At 42.9% G+C, this 19,216-nt stretch overlaps 1 protein-coding gene across 1 annotated transcript in view; it reads right to left on the reverse strand.

Moving 5' to 3' along the window:
* Nucleotides 1-7,351: 7,351 nt before the first annotated feature.
* The window catches only part of ZGRF1 (zinc finger GRF-type containing 1), a 38,075-nt gene continuing 26,210 nt past the window's right edge, over nucleotides 7,352-19,216 (reverse strand). The window contains exons 16-23 of the mRNA XM_056855520.1: nucleotides 18,314-18,391; nucleotides 16,898-17,045; nucleotides 15,870-15,997; nucleotides 14,460-14,583; nucleotides 12,328-12,504; nucleotides 11,066-11,200; nucleotides 9,059-9,320; nucleotides 7,352-7,566 (exon numbers count right to left, since the gene is read on the reverse strand). Of these exons, the coding sequence (XP_056711498.1) occupies nucleotides 7,418-7,566; nucleotides 9,059-9,320; nucleotides 11,066-11,200; nucleotides 12,328-12,504; nucleotides 14,460-14,583; nucleotides 15,870-15,997; nucleotides 16,898-17,045; nucleotides 18,314-18,391 (1,201 nt within the window). The 3' untranslated portion in view covers nucleotides 7,352-7,417. The remainder of the gene's footprint in view (nucleotides 7,567-9,058; nucleotides 9,321-11,065; nucleotides 11,201-12,327; nucleotides 12,505-14,459; nucleotides 14,584-15,869; nucleotides 15,998-16,897; nucleotides 17,046-18,313; nucleotides 18,392-19,216) is intronic.

Consider the following 19,216-nt stretch of genomic DNA (forward strand, 5'->3'; position numbering starts at 1 on the left):
GAATGAAAGTCCTCCAAAATGTCCTATCTTTGACAGCCTTGTTCAGATCTTGCAAACTGAAGGCTGTGGCTTCCTTTATTGAGTCAACCCATCTCTTGTTGGGTCTTCCTCTTTTCCTGCTGCTACATAGCATCCATAGCTACATAGTCCAATAAACTCTGATATATGTTTCTTCAGTGTTATAAAGCTGGTGTAACGTTGCTTTACAGATGATAGGGGGGATACAGCCATTTCAAAATTCTTCAGTTCAATTCTTCCTCAGTCCCCAAAAAAGTCAAACAAGCTTGGCTTCAACAATTTCTTGACTGCAGTTAGACATACAGGATAGTCCCCATGTTCCTCGCTGGGATACAACAAATGTAGCAGTACATTCTCCTCTTTTGCCTGTGGTTGGCCTCGCCTCTGGCCGGCGCACCCTTTTGTCCCGGTCTGGAGAGGGGTGAAGAAAGAAAGATGTCTTGGATTAGTTCCGTCAGCAAAAGATTATACAATTTCATTTGATTGTTAAATTAGAATACTATTTGTTTCTCTCTTTATTACTATTATTATATTGTTTTTATGGATAGATTAAATGAAGGAAAATAAACAAAATATATTTTAAAAACAGAAAGAAAGAAAGAAAGAAAGAAAGAAAGAAAGAAAGAAAGAAAGAAAGAAAGAAAGAAAGAAAGAAAGAAAGAAAGAAAGAAGTCTTCTCCGGGAGGCCGTTCGCCGCGGCTGGAGTCGTCCCCGGGGTCCGCCTGCCAGAGGCTCTTGTGTGGTCCCCGCCCGGCCGAAGAGTTATGCAAAGCGAGGACGGCCGGAGAGCCCGCAGCGTCCGGCCAGGGTCAAGCTGTTCAACCGCAGCCCGCTTTGGCCGGGCTCAATCCGCCTTTGGGGATGGGGGGGACAAGGAAAGGCCAAGGCGGGCGGGGGGATGAAGCCACTGGAGCACAGATGATGGAAGGGGGGCCTTTCGGGCGAGCCTTTGTCAGGCCGAAGACGCTTGAACCCCGGGGCGACCTCCCAGCCCGAGAAGTTTAGCCGGAGAGCAGAGGCCTCGGGGACCCCAACCGCACACGTGGGCGGCCGCACCGCCGCTTCCCGCCTGGCTTCTTGCAGGGGGCGCTGCGGAGCACGCAAGGGAGCCTCCCCGCACAAGCTCGGGGCTTACTGATCCCTGAAGATAGTTCACAGCGGGTAGTCGTGTTCGTCTGTCTGCAGTAGTAGAAAAGGGCAAGAGTCCAGGAGCACCTTAAAGACTAACAAAAATATTTTCTGGGAGGGTAGGAGCTTTCGTGAGCCACTGCTCACTTCTTCAGATACAGCTAGAATGTGATGGATTTACATCCTAGCTGTATCTGAAGAAGTGAGCTGTGGCTCACGAAAGCTCCTACCCTGCCAGAAAATATTTTTGTTAGTCTTTAAGTTGCTCCTGGACTCTTGCCCTGATCCCTGAAGCTTCAGCGGTTCAGAATGGCAAGCATTTGTGACTCGCTGCCTCTCTCAGAATACTAGAAGGCGGAGTCATCTGCTGAAACAGGAGGGTGAGAGATACAAAAGAGACAAAAGGAAGCATTTCTTCACGCAACGCATAAAATTGTGGAACTCCCTGCCCCAGGATGTGGTGGTGGCTGCCAACTTGGAAGGCTTTAAGAAGGGAGTGGACATGTTCATGGAGGAGAGGGTTACTAGTCATGATGCATGCCTATTCTCTCTAGGTTCAGAGGAGCATGAATTTACCCATACAGAATACAAACAAATGTGAACAACATGCACAGAAGTTGTATCTGTGTTCATGCAAAGTGCTTGGGGGCACTCAAGTGATTACTCATTATTACTTTTGTTGTTCTATGTGCAAAATATCGTGTGGGGATCTGCCCTGAATTGTGCTGTACGTGCTTAAACCAGCCCCAGACTGTTTCCAATGGCAAAGCTCAGCCATTGGAATGAGCTGCCTCTCTCACTAAGAAGGACATCAGTGCATGTACAGAGGATTTTTGGTTCAACAGGAACATATATTAAAGCGAAGGAATTGGTGCCAAGTGCCAGCAAACTGCCTTTGTTTCTTTCCCCCCTTTTTTGTATGGAGTTTTACTTTAAAAACACTTTAGGAAAAGTTGTTCAAGAATATCAAGAAACAAAGAGAAATAAAAGGGCTGTACCAGTAACAGGAGATAAAAATAAGGCCAATGGTGCAAAATAGAATTTCCCTACCCGTTTTGCTCAAGAGGCTTCTTTGGGGGAATCTGTAGTTAGAATCATAGAATCACAGAGTTGGAAGGGACCACCAGGGCCATCTAGTCCAACCCCCTGCACAATGCAGGAATGTCACAACTACCTCCCCCACACACCCACAGGGACCCCTACTCCATGTCCAAGATGTCCTCCCTTTCATGAACTGCCTAAGGTCATAGAATCAGCATTGCTGACAGATGGCCATGTAACCTGTGCTTAAAAACCTCCTGGGAAGGAGAGCTTAGGACCTCCAGAGGAAGCCTGTTCCACCGAGGGACCGCTCTGTTAGAAAATTCTTCCTATGTATTACAGTAGCCCTTCCAACGAGCATAAAGGCGCCTCCTGGGCAAAACGCGTTGGGGACTTCCATTCTGAGTAATAAAAAAAATCATTTCAACCAATTTTGCACCGTTGGCTTCAGCCGTATTTTCCTCTCAAAGCCTATCCAGCAATATAATTCACAGTGGGTAGCCGTAGTAGAAAAGGGCAAGAGTCCAGTAGCACCTTAAAGACTAACAAAAATATTTTCTGGTAGGGTATGAGCTTTCGTGAGCCACAGCTCACTTCTTCAGATACAGCTAGAATGTGAATCCATCGGTCTTTAAGTAGAGGAGAGTGAATTCAGACAAGCATTAGCATGTAAAAGTTAACAGTATGTAAATGTGAATAGCAGGCATGATGGGATTAGGTGTGGTATGCAGAAGAGTCTGTGATGTCTAGGGGAGAAATGGGTGTGGAGAAATCAGCATTGGTAATGAGCCAGGGATGCAAGGTCTTTATTCAGCCCAGGTAAATGCATTGACTTCAGTTTGAATATCAACTGTAATTCAGCAGTTTCTCCAGTTTGAATATGGGTAGCCCTGTTAGTCTGTCTGCAGTAGTAGAAAAGGGCAAGAGTCCAGGAGCACCTTAAAGACTAACAAAAATATTTTCTGGTAGGGTATGAGCTTTCGTGAAGAAAAGTATCTGAAGAAGTGAGCTGTGGCTCACGAAAGCTCGTACCCGATCAGAAAAGATTTTTGTTCGTCTTTAAGGTGCTCCTGGACTCTTGCCCTTTTCTACTATCCAGCAACAGAGAAACCTTTCCTCTCGTGGCCCTCCAGGGGGCGCGCCGCGTTCCCCCGGCCGTTTCCCCGGGGCCAGAAGCCGACCGACAGATGGGTGCCCTTGCCGGGTCTCCCCGGGAGATGCCGATACCTACGTGGCTCGGAGGCATCTATTGACCGCCGAGGACTATCGCCTCCCACCACCACCACCACCACCACCACCCCGACCAATCCTGCGCTTTGCATGGCCGCGATTTGCATGGCAGGTGCAGCAGGCCTCCACGGAGCGGCTTGCAAAGCCCGGCCCCTCCCCGGCCCGTCCCGGGCCCTGCTCCGCTCCCCTCCTTCCCCAGGAACCCGAGCGGCAGCAGTTCTTTCGCTCGCTCGCTCTTTTTTCTATAGCTGTGGCCAAAAGAACAGCCGGAAAAAAAGAAGAAGAAGAAGAAAGAAACGAGCCTGCAACGAAAAAAAAGGGGGGGGGGAAAGAAACGAGCCTGCAAAAAGGGCCATTGGGCGAGGCGAAGGTGCCGGCGAGCCGGAGCACTAATCGCTGAACCGGGAGACAAACACGATTACCAGCTCGGAGCCTTGAGTCAGAAAGTCTCATAGACTTTAAGATGTTAATCCCCGGGCTAATCCTTCCCTTTGGCGTGTAGGGAGAGCGCGGCCACAAGAGTTGTTTTGTTATTTATATTGGCGTTTAATAAAGCCCGGGCCGCGCTGAATGGGCTGCCCGCTCTCCAATGGTAATTAATTCCCTATTTCAGCGACCCAATTGTGCTGGGATGGAGCAGCGGGACGGTCCCCGCTGCCCCGGCCCGCCTTTGTGCGGCTTACACGGCTCTCGTGCTTCAACAGCTATGGAAACCCCATTCTTTTGATGCCATTCAAGGAGTTTTCCTTGGGCATCTTCTAAACTTCAAGGACTCTTTTCTCTCTCTCTCTCCCCCCCCCTCCTTTTCCCCAAATGCGTGAAAAGCAGGCCTGGCTTGACCACCTCTGTAGAATTTAATGATTTGTTGAAAGGGGCTTTGGGGAAAGGGGGGAGGGGAGAGAGGCAAGGTGTGGGGGAGAAACCTGACAGGTACGTCTCAAAATAATCCATGTATTGGCCTTGGAGAAGAAACTCCCCCAAAAGGGGAGGAGGTAGACCCAGACTTTACTCCGTATTTCCTCCTTCACGTCGAAAGCATGAGTGTAAACTGATCAGTGTGCATACCCAAGGAAGGAAAATTAAGAGGTTTTTTTATGCTTCCCAGCATAGTCCTAAATGTAACCATTCAAAATAAGTCCCATTGATTTCAGAGGGACTTGCTGGCCATTTATGCATGGGAGGTCTTGCCTTGGATTTGCTGCTCTGTAGATGCATTTTTCCCATCCGAATTCTCAAAACTCAAGAATAAACCCCCATGCGGAGCTTTGAGAATTCAGGTGGGGAAAAGGTTCATCTAGAGAGCGGCAAATCCAAGGCAAAACCACCCATGGCCGCTGCCACCAAATGTTTACAACTGCCCCAGTTTGAAAAATGCATCTTTTTGACCGAGGACATGCATGCATAAGGTACATGGAAAATGCTGGATTTATTTCCTATTATGTTGCGGGGCGGGGGGAAGGGGAGAAATTTGGAGTTTGCTATTTTATTTTGAACAGGAAATGTTTTTTTAAACTATTATTGTAAGCCCCCTCGGACCACGAGGAAAAGTGGGATATGCTTTCATAAATAAGAAAATGAATGGGATATAGATGCAAGCTGCCTTCAATAGCAGAAAGTGGCTCCAAGTACATAGTTGTGCACAGACGGTATAAAATGAACACACAAATATCATGCGGCGCCTTCTGTAAAGCTGTCCCAGCACAACTAGTGCTACTATGTCTTTATACACTTTTTTAAAAAAAAATCCCTTCGCAAGTCACAGAAACAATTCCGAATTCAACTAAGAAAATACAGAGTGAACCATATGGCCAGGGTATCTTGAGTTGGCTGCATTTTCCCCCAGACAAAGAAGGGATTGAGAGTTGAAGGAAAGGAGGGGAAAAAAAACCAACTTTCCGGCTGATGAAGCTGTTGTCTGGAGGCAATGATCCCAAATCTCAGGGCTTTATTCCAAGCTCCGACTGAGACGTGATATGTCATATGATTAGCATCTTTCATATTTACAAGAGAAGTGTAGGCTGCCAGGCTTTAGAGAAAGGCAAGAGAAAGAAGGGGGCATATGCTGAAATGGATTTAGCATTTGAAAGAGAGAAAAGAGATCGGATAAATACACTTAAACGAGGATTTAGTTTTACTCCTGTTGAGTTCTAATGGATTGTTGATTGAGATTTTAGGGAGCTGGAACAGGGGTGTCAACGGTAATTTAAAAGACGCTATTCAGGCCTCTACTATTTCTTCTTCTTCCACACTTTGCTTATTAGCGTCTTCAGTAACAGCTCTGGCTAAAAGAAGCCCTTTAGAGGGGGAAAAATAATCAAAATAGGATAGTGAAACTTTCCCTTCAACTCTAGTCAAACAAGCAGCCTGCAAAATCTGGAATGCCATGAAGTTTTGTTTTCTTCAACACAACTTCAGTGTCTGTTGGCAACAGACTGGCATTGCATCTGAATAATTATCTTAAATTCATGTGAGATTATGCAAATGTTTCTTTCTTTGCTATTAAAAAAATAGATGACCATTCCTAATTCTCTGCAGAGTGGTGTATGGGCAGCAGAGTACACTGGCACCACCTAATGGATGAGATTTTGTGAGAAAGTTCTGATTTTTAGCTAGAATTTTAACATTTAAAAAACACAAAACGAGATCTGTTAAGGGTAAACTGTTTTATAAATACATATTTTCTATAAATATTTTCCATTAAATATTTTTACAAACCAGCAACACATTTTAAGTCATCTGAAAGAAGACTGTAATGATATTTAAGTTGAAAAGTTAAATGATGAACAGTTCCTATGCTGCCCTTTTTTGAAATAATAATTTATTTTGTAGCATCATAGAAGATAAAAAATATTAATGACAACCTACTCAGTAGGAGTAGAACATTACCGAAGAAGCAGCCTTTGGAGACCCATAGGAAAACTTATTAAATATTATCTATGGAGATAATTGTGTATATTATTGGATAGGGAATGCACAATGACTGAAAATGTGTGCAAAACACTTTGAACACTTAAAATGCACTAAATGAACTATTAAGCGTCATGAACTAAGGATTTTTTCAAGGTATTTTTAAGGTATTCATTGTAATTTCCTTACAGGCTTATAGCCCATATGTTGACATAGAAGTTTTAAACTCAGCTTTTCAAAAGTTTAAATAGAACTTCATTCCACATATGATTAGTTGGGTGTTGTAGTCCTAAAGCACTTTGACTGCATTCAGAAAAACAGCATGCTAAACTGGAAGGACAGGCAGCATGACTTGGAAAAAAAAGTGTTACAAAACTGCACAGAGGAAACTGCAAGACAATCTGTCATTTGGAAAAGGATCCTCATGCTGATCCCACAGATCCTCCGGTTATCCATCTAGTGTGATTTTTCCCCCCACTTGTCTTACAGAAGTTGTAACCGCAACACTTAATTTAAGCACCACTCATTCAAACAGTTAACATTATTTGAACTGCACTGGAATATTGTATCATCTGTATTATATCATATGTATCAATAGGGTCAGAAATCTTTTTTTTTAAGTGAGGAAAATTATCCAGTTTGCTCAGTCTGCATAAAATTTTAAAAACTGCAGCTTTTCTTTTTTTCCTCCCTTGGGTTAGGCCATGTTAACTAGATACAAGCAGTGTTACATTTTTATTTATTTTTTAAAAAACCTGTGAGAGAAAAACCATGATAAACCCCAACAAATTTCATTCTTTGCTGAAAGACCCACAATAGTTATTAAAAGTCCTGGCTTTATTCTGTTGTAGAATACTTTGATACTAATACAACAATTAAAATAACCACATATTGGGGGGGAACTGAATGGGAATGCCAAATTACTAGCCATCTTACATATAGTTGGGAGTTATTTCATTACCAACCCTATTATGTGTAATTATTGTACTAACATTTTAATCCATATAACTAAATTTAGGTGTACCAGTGAAACATAAAACATATTTAACAATAATTTTAAAGACATTTGGCACTATTTACATAGAAAAATATTTTATACATCTGTTTTCTGTGAAAGTGATTTACTTTTAGATTTTTCCTTTTGTTTCCTTTCTTCTTCCTTCTTCCTTTCCATGTAAGCTTTAAGAATGTCATTCAATTTCTGTTCGCATTGGCCAACATGCTGTAATCCATCTTTGCCTCCTAGAAGTAACAGCAATGCAGTTATATTGAAAATATTTAATCTTTAAAAAATACAATTGCTTGTGGAACAGATTTTTCCTGTCTCTGCCTTTGCACTGTAGACCTTAAAAACCCATTCCATAAAACATGGGGATCTTGGGAAGTGGCGTTAAATGCAGTGTGTGGTTGGGGGTGGTTGGTGGAATCTGTGGTGGGAAGGGGCAATAGGTAGAAAATCCTTCCCCCTCTTGCAACCATCCCTTGTTCCCTAAATACGCAGTCCTGAACCAGACATATCCAAAGGAAGGAAGTCTGGACTTGCAGTACTTGAGTAATGGGAAACTTGATTGGTTTCCCATTATTGTTATACGGTTTAAGGGTGCCATTGGAATTTTAATAGATATCGAGGATTGTAAATTGTAAATGCTGTGATTTTGTTGTTGGAATGTGTTGTGAGCCGCCCTGAACCTGACTTGGTCAAGAAAGGGCAGGATAAAAGTCGAAAGAATAAAATAAATAAATGTTTTGCTTGGGAAAGTGGCATGGGGGAGGAGAGAGAACCGCTCCTCCTCCAACACCACAGTTCTGATCTGAATCTGTGGCTGCAGGGCACGCGAGTAGAGTCAGGGAAACTCTAACCCTACTCATGACCAAACGTATTGTGTAGCTTGGCTCTAAGACAAGAAGCCCTGATGCTGGATTCAGCTAAGGCTGCACTTGTAAGCATATTTTCTTGGAAGCAGGTTCCTTTGGAATCAGTGAGACTTACTGTGGTGGAGAGAGGGGGCGTGCACAGGCAGGGTGTGGTCCATGAAGCCGTTGGCATGTCCTTGGCCGAACAAGAGATGTTCCAGTGGTCAGGGCTGGGATGGAGACTGGATGACGGGGAAGGGAGATCCCAGTCAGGTGAGTCTGGCCCGACCTGCACTCTGTTGGCAAAGGCTGGATAATGGCCTTGGAGGCCCCAGGAGGACAGGGTGTGCCCCGAGGGATGATTGGCTCTGGGTGAGGCCAAGAGTGAGGTCTGAGGGAAGAGGCCAAAAGTCCATGGTGTGCCACTTGTGTGCCGCTAGAGAAGAATGGGCTCGTGACTCTTGGTGACTCTGTAGCATGGGCTGAGTGACACTAACTACAGCCCTGTACTGGAAATAAAAGAGTGGAATGGCTGTATCCCAGGGTGTGCAACTGTTTCTTTTGCCCATGGAACCACACCTGCTTCCGAGTCTATTACACCTGCCAGTACTACAGGTGGGGTGCAAGACATCAAGCCCTGCAATACTTGTTGCTAAGTTTAAATAGTTAGGATTAACAGGAAAATTAAAATACTCAGAAGGACACAAGGCACAACCAGAGAAGACACTATACTACAGTGTAGTTAGTGCAAGACACCACAACACAAAACATACAACAGAAACACATATAAGTATTGACACACACAACTGCTAGCCTTTTATGGCACCAATTCCCTGGGACCAACATAACAACACACTTATTTTTAGGTACTCTGTTTTACCTGCACAGTGCTGAATGATACTTCCCCATAGTTTGCTCTTTCTCAGACAGTTCAGATTTCCCACTATCAATAAATGTCGCTTCCCTCTGGTCAGAGCCACATTCACTCTTGTTTCTGAATCTATGAAGCCAACTTGTCCTGTTCTTACGCAAGATAACACAATGATTTCCTTCTCTGCTCCTTGGAAGGCATCAACAGTGGACACCTGGACAGCTTTAATTTGGGAAGTGTCCGTATCTACTGCAGCAAGCAAGTTAGAAATCTGTAGGCAGATCAAAGCAATGGAATTTTACCATTCTACTTATATACTAGATTCTCTCCCCCCTCCCCTGTCTTCCTCCAAGATAGCATATATGGTTTCTCTCTCCCTCCTCCATTTTGAATCCTCACATGACACTGTGAGGTAGGTTGGGATGAAAGAGAATGACTGGCTGAAGGTCATCCACTTAGTTTCAAAACTGTGAGCATTCACATATTCCTGTGTAAGATTCCACAATAATTCTGGCATATGCTGAGGGTTTCCTTAAGTAAACCAAGCATACCTCTATTCAGAATAAGTGAAGGAACTTGCCTAGCCATGAGTAAGACCTGGTCTGGAAATACTCCAGATTCTGGTACCCTGGAACTAAAATAAAACATGAAATGGACTTCATTACACCCAGCATCAGCAGAAGGATCTTCACTCCATCAGAGGGAGGCTCTCTACTTAGCTGAAACAAGTCAATGGATCCAACCTCATTGTTAAGGCTAGGAGTCTAAATTGTGAATCAGGAAGTATCTAGTTCAAATTTTGCCTCTGCCATGAACGATCCCCCACATCAGTGGAGGATAACAGTATTTACTATATAGTGTAGGTGAAGCAATTAACCAAGTTCTCACCCCCTGCCAATGAACAATAACAGTGTCTTTGGGAGGGAGGAAGGTAGAGGGATGAGAAAGCAGGGAAAAGGAAAGCGGCTTGGAGTAAAACGTTCTGATCACCTGAAAGCAAAACAGATGCTGGTAACAGTACTGATTTAGATCAAGGCCATTTAATCATGATTAATTCCCCAAGAAATAAAGGCCTATTTAAATAATTGATTTAAAGCAACATTTTCCCCTTTATTATTTAGATACTTCCTTATTGAACACGCATACTAATTAGCTGCTATAACAATAAAACATATTGATGTAATACTGAACAGAGCCTTTATGTACAACCATCAGAAGATAAACCATACATTTCTTAAATATTGACCAATATTTTTTACTAAGCTCCTGATTTTAAACAGGGCCTCTTTTTTACAACTGGGACAGGTTTTTGCAAACAGGTGCTGGTTAGTTGTAGCAACGGCTACTGGTAGTTACTGGTCATGAGAGGGAAGTCTCCATGTTGTCTGACAAGTAGAGTAATAAGTATTTACAATCACAGTTCTGAGCAAATTGCAGAGATCAGGTGGTTCCTAAGCATAAAACAGGAGCAAAACATCACCCAGGTAGATCAGTGGATGATATCTCGAGTGACTTGCTGGTCCCTGGCCACGGTTTCAAGCCACAACATAAACGCACAAATTATAGTGCTACATAATGTTGATTTTCATTGTTCTTTCTTTACAAGGAAAAGCAATAGTTCACATGTTTCTAAGAGCGCAGCAGCCTTAATTTAAAAGATTATATGTTTGCATTAAGTACAGACTTCATTTTAAAAAAGATTTTTTTAAAAAAGAAATTTATAACTGAAATGAGAAAGAATTTTTTAAAATTCAATTTGAAGCAACAAAGTCCGTTAAAAAAAACACTCTGATTGTTACATACTTGTAACCTAGATTTTTCTATTGGGAAGAGATAACAAATTTAAAACTGAGTTGCCATAAGATAGTGTGGCGACTTTTTGCAAAGAGTAGCAAAGTTAGTTTGTCTAAATAAGATTAATTTTTCTGAAACTGATAGGAAAAAAGGGAAAAATAGGCACCCTGAATAATGCATTGGAATATGTTTTAATGGATTTTGTATGAGTGTATAACTCACCTTGCTCATTTGTGATTTATATAGGGTTATTACTCCAATCACGGACCCCTCTATTCCAGAGGCAATTAGAGACTGGATTAACTTGACAGAGAAAAAAGATTCTGCCATATTGTGGAAGCTATTGTCTCTTTCCATCTGGAAAACAAGAAACAGATTTCAAACTACACAATGCATGACCAACCCAATGAGAAGTCATAAAGATCGACCTCAGTGAACTTAGTAGGGTGTAACTCTTCTTGGTGTTGCACTGTGGATCTCAACAGGGTGCCATGTGTGCAAAATAGTTTGCACATAAGAAACTATTTTTTGCACACCTCTAGTCGGGACAGAGTTGTCTGAGTTTGCATAGGCAACTGTTGTTCTTTGCCTCCCAGGTTTATAGAAACTTCTCCCTTCTCTGCACATGGCCCAATCCACTGATTTAAATATCCGCAGATAGGGCCATGTTAGATGTGATTTCAAATAGTACAAAATTCTATATGTCCAACTCACATATACATGTAACTGTGTATTTATGCTGAACCAACTAGGAACTTGGAAACATTTAAAACTGTCCCAAGTTTAAGTGAAATACATTATTTCCAAAGAGACATATTTAAGTTGGAAATGCAGGAGTTAAGACTCAAAAGATATTGTCAATAGCATTTCTTGAATTCTTAAGAGAGAAAATGCAGTTTTATCCCCCCCCCAAAGAAGGGAGAACAATCCTACTCTAAAGTAACATCACACAGAGGTTTGTATGTGATGGGCCCAAACACAGCCTGTTGCCAAGTGCCCCTAGCTCACAGAGTGCAACCGAAAGCTTCCAGGTTTGGAAAGCTTTGGATGAAGTTCTATGCGCCACGAGAGCCAAATGCAGGCATCTGGTTCCAACTGTAGCTTGTTTTCGCACCACACACCAGGATTCTGAACTGGTTAAACTGGAAGGGAAACCAGCTCCAGTTTGCTCAGGTGCCGGCATTCAGATGGAAGCCTTGAACTGAGTTCTGTGCATGAAGGGACAAGAAAGGGAAGAAAGGGAACACTGTACGTGGTTGCAAGCTTGGCTCATGCTCACAACGGGTTAAAACCTGTTTGCTGTGATATATGAATGCTGCCATTGTATATCCCAAGTGTAAATTCAGGTGAAAAGATTTCAAGGTCAAAATACTGGTAAACACGCTCCACTTCCCTGAGCAACAAGATGTTCCAGGGGCAGCGCTTACCTCATTCGGTTCCCTCTGGAAAAAAAGCCCAGGTTTAAAAACCAATAAAATGCATACCTGCTCTAATCCATTAACATTGTAGAAACACAGTGTTGGCAACCAGTCTACGAGAGGGTTTCGATCCATCTCAGCAATGCCGTCCACCAAATTTCCATCATAAAATAAGTTGTTGCTTATGGCACTGATAGCTGGGTGACAACGGTACTGTGTCCTGAGCAGCACGGGCTCATGTCCCTATAAATTGCCAAGGAGAAAAATGATTGAGCGTGAAAACTGGGATGGTTTCTGCCTGTCAGCAAAGTGCACGACACTAACATTATAAAACGGTTACGTCATGTTGTGTCTTTTGACACGTATCAGCTGGTAAATTGAGATTGTTCAACCTGGGTTAGAACTTAAAGCCAGAAACTGTGCATTCAGGAGGTCAACAGGTTCAACAGATGGGTCAGAAAGGTAGGAATCAAACTAGCAATACAAGTGCTAAAAATTCAAATATAATTAAAATGCCAAAAATACTTCTCCATTAGGTGGTCATGTCAGGCAAGAGGACTCCACCTGATAACCAGCTCCTTTCTCCTGCATGATGGCAGCAGACAGACAGAACTAGCCTCTTGCACAACCAGCCAGGCCATGCCCTGTTGGGATGGCACCAGTCTGTCCTCGCTTGGCTATGAGTGAGGCTGGCCTGGCACCACCCACTTGAGCCACAGTGTCTGCCAGGGCAGGGCTCAGGGCCATGCCCTCTTCCTCCGATGAGGACTCATCCTCCCATGGTAACCCAGGGCAGTCCATGATAGCTAAATATAATTTTTTACCTGGGGATGATTTCAGATAAACACATTTCTGCTGAAAATAAACTGATATAATCCCCAGATGATGCAGGACATGGAAGCGAGCCCTCAGCCAAGATATAACACAGGTGGTTTGCTCAAGTCCTCAAACAGGAAGCATAAAAAAATGGAGGATATTTAAGACATTGGGTTGGATCCGCGCAGATTTTCCTCTCTATGTCACCTGATTCCCCTGTTCAATCCCTACCCCATGTGGCTTTAGCTCTTTTGGTGGGCAAGATCCTCCTCCAGAAAAACTGGCAAGATCCAACTCAAAGAATTAGGAGCACCCTCAGCCTCCTGTGCTAAAATAACTTGCCTGGGCCATCCCAGGCAACTATGCTAGGCCCATTTGAGCTGGGTCTCCTTTGGTATACTATTTACCCTCCCTGTGGATCACACTTAACCCTAACGTGCAAATGAGGTAGGAAAGTGCTGAGGTGGTAGAATGGACTGCACCATGTCAGACTACAGGTGGAGGTAGGGTTGCCAACCTTCTGGTACTAGCTGGGGATCTCCTGCTATTACAACTCATCTCCAGCCGATAGAGGTCAGTTCACCTGGAGAAAATGGCCGCTTTGGCAATTGGACTCTATGGCATTGAAGTCCCTCCCCTCCCCAAACCCCACCCTCCTAAGGCTCCACCCCAAAAACCTCCCACCGGTGGTGAAGAGGGACCTGGCAACCCTAAGTGGAGGTGCAAATCTGAAATGCTCCGCTGCGTTAAAACTCCCTGCAAATAGAAAAGTTAGCAGAGCAAGTAAAGAAAGGGGTGAGGCGCTCAGGCTTTCTCCCTGCTATGCTAGTTTTCAGTTTGTGTGAAGCTTTATTATGCAAAGAAGCATTTAGAACCAAAATCCATCACTTGCAGAGTGCAGTGGTACAGCCCATTCTACCATCTCAGCATTCTGCTGCCTGATTTCCACCTCTTTCAGCTGAAGCCAGTAAATCAAGTTTTAGAGACATTCTTGAGGATGTAGCTGCTCTTTTAAAGTTTTTACACTGGGACTGACAATACATAATGTTTTTTTCTCCTGGAACTATTCTTTAGAAGATTGTGAGAGGAATCCAGTATGGGATTCTTGCTTAAAACATATGAGCGACAAATTTAGTCATCACATTAAATAATAAAAAAAAAAAGACATCACATTTGTCAAGGGTATACCTTCCCAGAATAAGGTTCTTCACAGAAACATCCAATGGCAACCAACTCTTAGGAAAACTCTATTTCAGGGTTATGTTAACTAGCAAATGCTAAGAAATGCCTCTACAAGAGGCTTTTGTATACCAATGAGCAGCCCTTCAACAAGGTTAGCATCACAGAAAGAGTACCCTTTCAAGATGAGCAGTAGTACATACCATCAAACAGAGTCGGTCAAAAAGGGTTTGCTCCAAACCATTATTATGTGCACTTTCCGACCCTTGAATGGTGGGTGGGAGCTGCTTAGGGTCACCAACCAGAATCAGCTTTTCACACCCAAACCTACAAATGTAACCCATAAAATATCACTAACAACACTGAGTGCAGCTGCAAAACTTTTTTAAAAAATCAGCAATGTTCAGCCAAATGTCAGTACTTCAAAGGCCCCTCAACTTCAACAGGAGAGGGAAAAAAGCATGTTTTAAAACTCCCACTGAACTCAATATGAATAAAATGTGCAGAACTTTGACTAGATGCACTTTGTGCTACTGGCCCTCAAGATCTGCAGCGGCATTTTTTTTCCATTCAGCCCTGTATCTCAAATAACTTTTTATGTTCTGCCTCTATAGCCTCTACTGTCCTGGGATACCTCGTTTCTAGCATGAGGCAAAAATACTGAGAACAGTGCAGATTCTGCAGGCAGGCACTTATTTCACTTACAGTCATTCAGAAAACTGCTGAATGCCTACATAAATTATTCCAGTTACATAACCTGAGATTTTTCATGTGGATTCCAAACATTGCTGCCCAAAACTTAATCCAGTTCTATTACACAAGTATTTGAAGGGCCATGGTTAATTCCTGCTTTAATGATACTGAAAGGTTGGCAAATTCCCTGAAGAGTCAGTTGAGCTTTTGGGAAAGAAGCTCCTATTAGGAGAAGACCCTCAGCTTATGCTCCAAACTGCCAAGTTCTGCACCATTGCTATTAAAATACGCAGACCTTTATTAGAAAATGATTGTTAGAATACTTTACAATTTTATCAATTTTAAGATGATAATTTTAACCAGGGGGTGCTTTTATTGATCTTATACCTTTATATGTGCGGGCAGTCTGTGATTCTGCAGTGCAAAACTATTGAGTCTGGAATTTTTGATGTGTTGGCATGTGATTGGTCAGTCGACCGTATTAATAAATTTACTTACTTACACATACTGAAAGGTTAATTATATTTGTTAAATAATCATAGTCACAAATACATCTGTAAATAGTCTTTTGTCCAGTTACTGACAGGAGCACCAGTCAAGAGAGGTTATTTTTCTAACTGTTGACTAGCTACAAAAGGCTAACACAGGTGTTATGACTAAGAGGTGAATGACCTTTGACCCACAAAATCTTATACCCTGGAAAATTCTGTTGATCTCTAAGGTGCTCTAAGGTCTCAGATTTTGTTCTGCTGCTACAGAGTAACACAGCTACTCACCGGCAACTGTCAATTAGCCTTGTTTGTGAGCGAATTCCTTTTTTGAAGCCTTGTGAATAGTTGTGCTACTATAACATTAAAAGCACTAGGTTGATTGTGACACAAAAGATGATGATGAAGAAGAAGAGGAGGAGGAGACTGTACCTTGCAATGGGAAGGAGGGATGTGGGTTCTGTCATCTGACTGCACTCGTCTAGCACCACTATAGGAAACTTCAGATTTTTCATGCATGGGAATGGGCAGGCAGCACAGGTAGCTCCCACTACCTTCACCTATATTGTTAGTAGGAAAATAACTACAAATTAAATCAGTTCACACAAACAGTCAGGTATAAACATCAACTGAGCAGTAAAAATCCATACTTCTAACACTCAAACAAGACGTACAGCTTCTAATGATCCTAGCAGGTTCTTTTAAGGCTGAACCGTCTAGATCAGGGGTCACCAGTCTTTTCTTTAAAGAGAGCTATTTTTGAGTAATGAGCTATCTCCCCCCACCCCCAGCAAGTTACATGTTAGTTTTTCTGTAGCCACACAGCATCTGCAGAGAATGATGTCTGTTAATAAATGTGAGCCCGCTTGGGTTTGGAATGATACTGTAGGGGAGGGGAGGGCTCCTGCCTCCCCTTCTCCCCCACCCATCATTTTTCTGTACTGCAATTGTTCTGTGGGGCAGTTATTTCCCTGTTTTTGCTGTTCCACACCAAGTAATCTTTGCACATGGAGCAGCGGCTGGGAAGGGAAGCAGGAGCCTTTTCTCCCCTGCAGCGGCATTCCAGGCCCAAAAGGGCTCTCCTTTATTTTTTTAACAGACATTCCCCACAACTGCTGTGTGGCTGTGGAAAAGCGAAATTGGAACTTCACAACTCTTTAACAACCAGCACGTCTAGTTTGCCCCAGGACAGCTCCAGAATGGAAGCTATCAGCTAAGCAGCACAGAGAGAAAAAACATATGAAACATTATTTATTTATTTAAATCCCAGAGTAGATCTTTTCCACAATCCTTGCCTGGGTTTTCTACGGGATGCAAGACCTACTCTGTACAGACAAGTAGCTCACAAACTACCTGGATTTTTCTACGAGTAGATTTTACTCCTTTATCAATGCACAACAATCACAGGACTCCTCCATGGCTTCCAAACTGCCAAAGAAATAGTTTCATTTTACTAGTACCTGCTGCAGAAGAGCTTTGTTGGTGCCCAGCCTATGGTGTTCAATGGTCTTCCTTACGTAATTTTTTTCTGCTGGGGTTAAATCTTCCTTCATCAGAGCAAAGAGCTCTTTCAGTTGCTCACTTTCCGGTCCCGAGCCAGCATGCAAGCTTTCGACACATGGTAAAATAGTCAAGATCAGTATCGAATGCAAACGGTGAAGCTGTGCTCACATCTACTTGTACCAAAACCTCTCCTGCTTCCATTTTACGCTTGGTGTTAAAATGCTAAAATCTAGAGGTTTCTCAAATGGCACAGTACATGTGCAGACTTTGAAAAGGCACACAATACTCAAAAGGCAAGGGAGATGTTCCAACACTCCCCATATGAACTCCACCCCGCACATTCAAACCTAGTATATACCTTCTTCCTGACGTGCTCCTTTTCTATGTGCAGGGACCTTTTATGTAAATGAGGATGCAAACATTATGAAGAACATCTACCAAAGACATATAGTATAGAATAAATAGTATTCTAATTTAAACTATTGGGGAGAAATAGGCCGGGTCTTAGCTCAGATTCTTGGCACACCCTGTGTGACTCTTGAGGGAGTGTGTGGAGCTGCTGATGGCAACTGCATGGAAGAAGCAGTTATGAGAATCACATGGGGCCTATACACAGTTTGTCCAACTACAGTGGCTTGCTGTGACTTCACAAATGTGACCACTGCCTGTTTACGCTTCATTTGGAAAAGTTGGGCCACACAACCCACTCTGAGTCATTAACCTGCTGGCAGCCCCACATTTCAGCATAGAATTCAGTGGTGCTTGCTAAGCGTGTGAACTGATCCATGTATCTGTTTGTTAAGTCCCATTCAGTGGAATTTGTTTTCAGACTGAAGACATTTATTTTCAGGTTAAAGATGATCAGAATCACACCGGAAGTGACTTGTCTATGGCCAACTTTCATCCCTTTTATCCCACAACCTTAATATATTCATTAAGGCTCGGATCCCAATTTTTCCATGAATAGAGAGCTATCACTGAAGTGGCTTTTAATGGCTTCCCCTACCACCACCAGCCTGCAGCACCTCCCCAAAAAGTTGCTGTCGAAGGTCTGACGGAAGCATGCCGTGAGGCATAATTCTGCTGGAATCTCCCTTAACCATCCCTGCACAGTGTGGCTTCCCTGACCCTGAGCTGCAGCTTTTCAGGAGACTGCTGGAGGCAGGGGACTGCTGGAGCGGGAGAGAACAATAAAAAGTTGCTTCTGTAAACTTACTGTGTACATGTAAGCTCTGATCTAACCCCAAAGAAGTTACAGCTGATGGTGGCCTTTCATTGACCACTACATTAAACTAATTTTCTCATTATATACAGCAGGACAAATATTAAATATAGAGAGATGAAGAACTGGCTAAAGATTGTGCTGAAGTTACCTATAAGGAAGTATCGGCTTAGCAATTTTTCTAATACTTCCAACTCTAATAAATTCTTCAAATTCAAGATCCAGTAGACTGTGGGGAAAAAAGTAATAAGGCATTAATTTAGATATATTTAAGGGAATGTGAATAATTTCATTTGATATAATCTCTCTGCTTCTTTCCTTTATCCATCGGTTTTTGAAGTCCATGAAAGTCTTTTCAGGGTGCTCAGTGCAGGGGCAGAAAAAGCTACCAATGGTTGAGACCCCTGTACTCTTGCTGGAAAATAACTGCAAGCGGAGGGGGGAATGACCCCCCCCCAAAAAAAAACCCCACTGTGGATTATGGTTAGGCATGTGCACTGCTCTTAAGCTGCCTGAATCCACAGCAGCAGCATGTAATGTGTAGGCAGTAGTCTTTGCCTGATGGGACAACCACAGTAAGGTGAAAAGAAGATGAGTTTTTGTTTGTTTTATGGTCTCCAGAGTAACTGCGAGAAGGGTGGGAGAGTGTTTCTCCATGACTACTTCAAAAACAATAGAGCCTGAATACCCCCTTTTTCTCTAAAGCGACTGGAGTGTTGGATGAGAGAGCGAGAGAAAAAGAAGTTTTTTATTTGAAGTTTTCATGAGCTCAGTTCCCCCTCCCACATATGTGCCAGTTTTTTCCAGAAACAAACCAAAACAAAAAACAAGGAAAATGTTTGAGTGTGAGAGTTACTTCTGCCAAGTTATCTGTTAAGGTTATGAACTAATCAGGCACTTCAGACCACAAACAACAATCCCAGATTGGTTTGAAACTTGGAAAATAGAAGAACACGCAAAATACATAGTATCTGTTTATATACATGAATACGTGAAGCTTCTACTGAATCAGACCCTTGGTCCATCAAAGTCAGTATTGTCTACTCTGACCAGC

Source organism: Euleptes europaea, chromosome 9 (assembly GCF_029931775.1).
Source record: "Euleptes europaea isolate rEulEur1 chromosome 9, rEulEur1.hap1, whole genome shotgun sequence".
In the NCBI taxonomy this organism is placed as follows: domain Eukaryota; kingdom Metazoa; phylum Chordata; class Lepidosauria; order Squamata; family Sphaerodactylidae; genus Euleptes; species Euleptes europaea.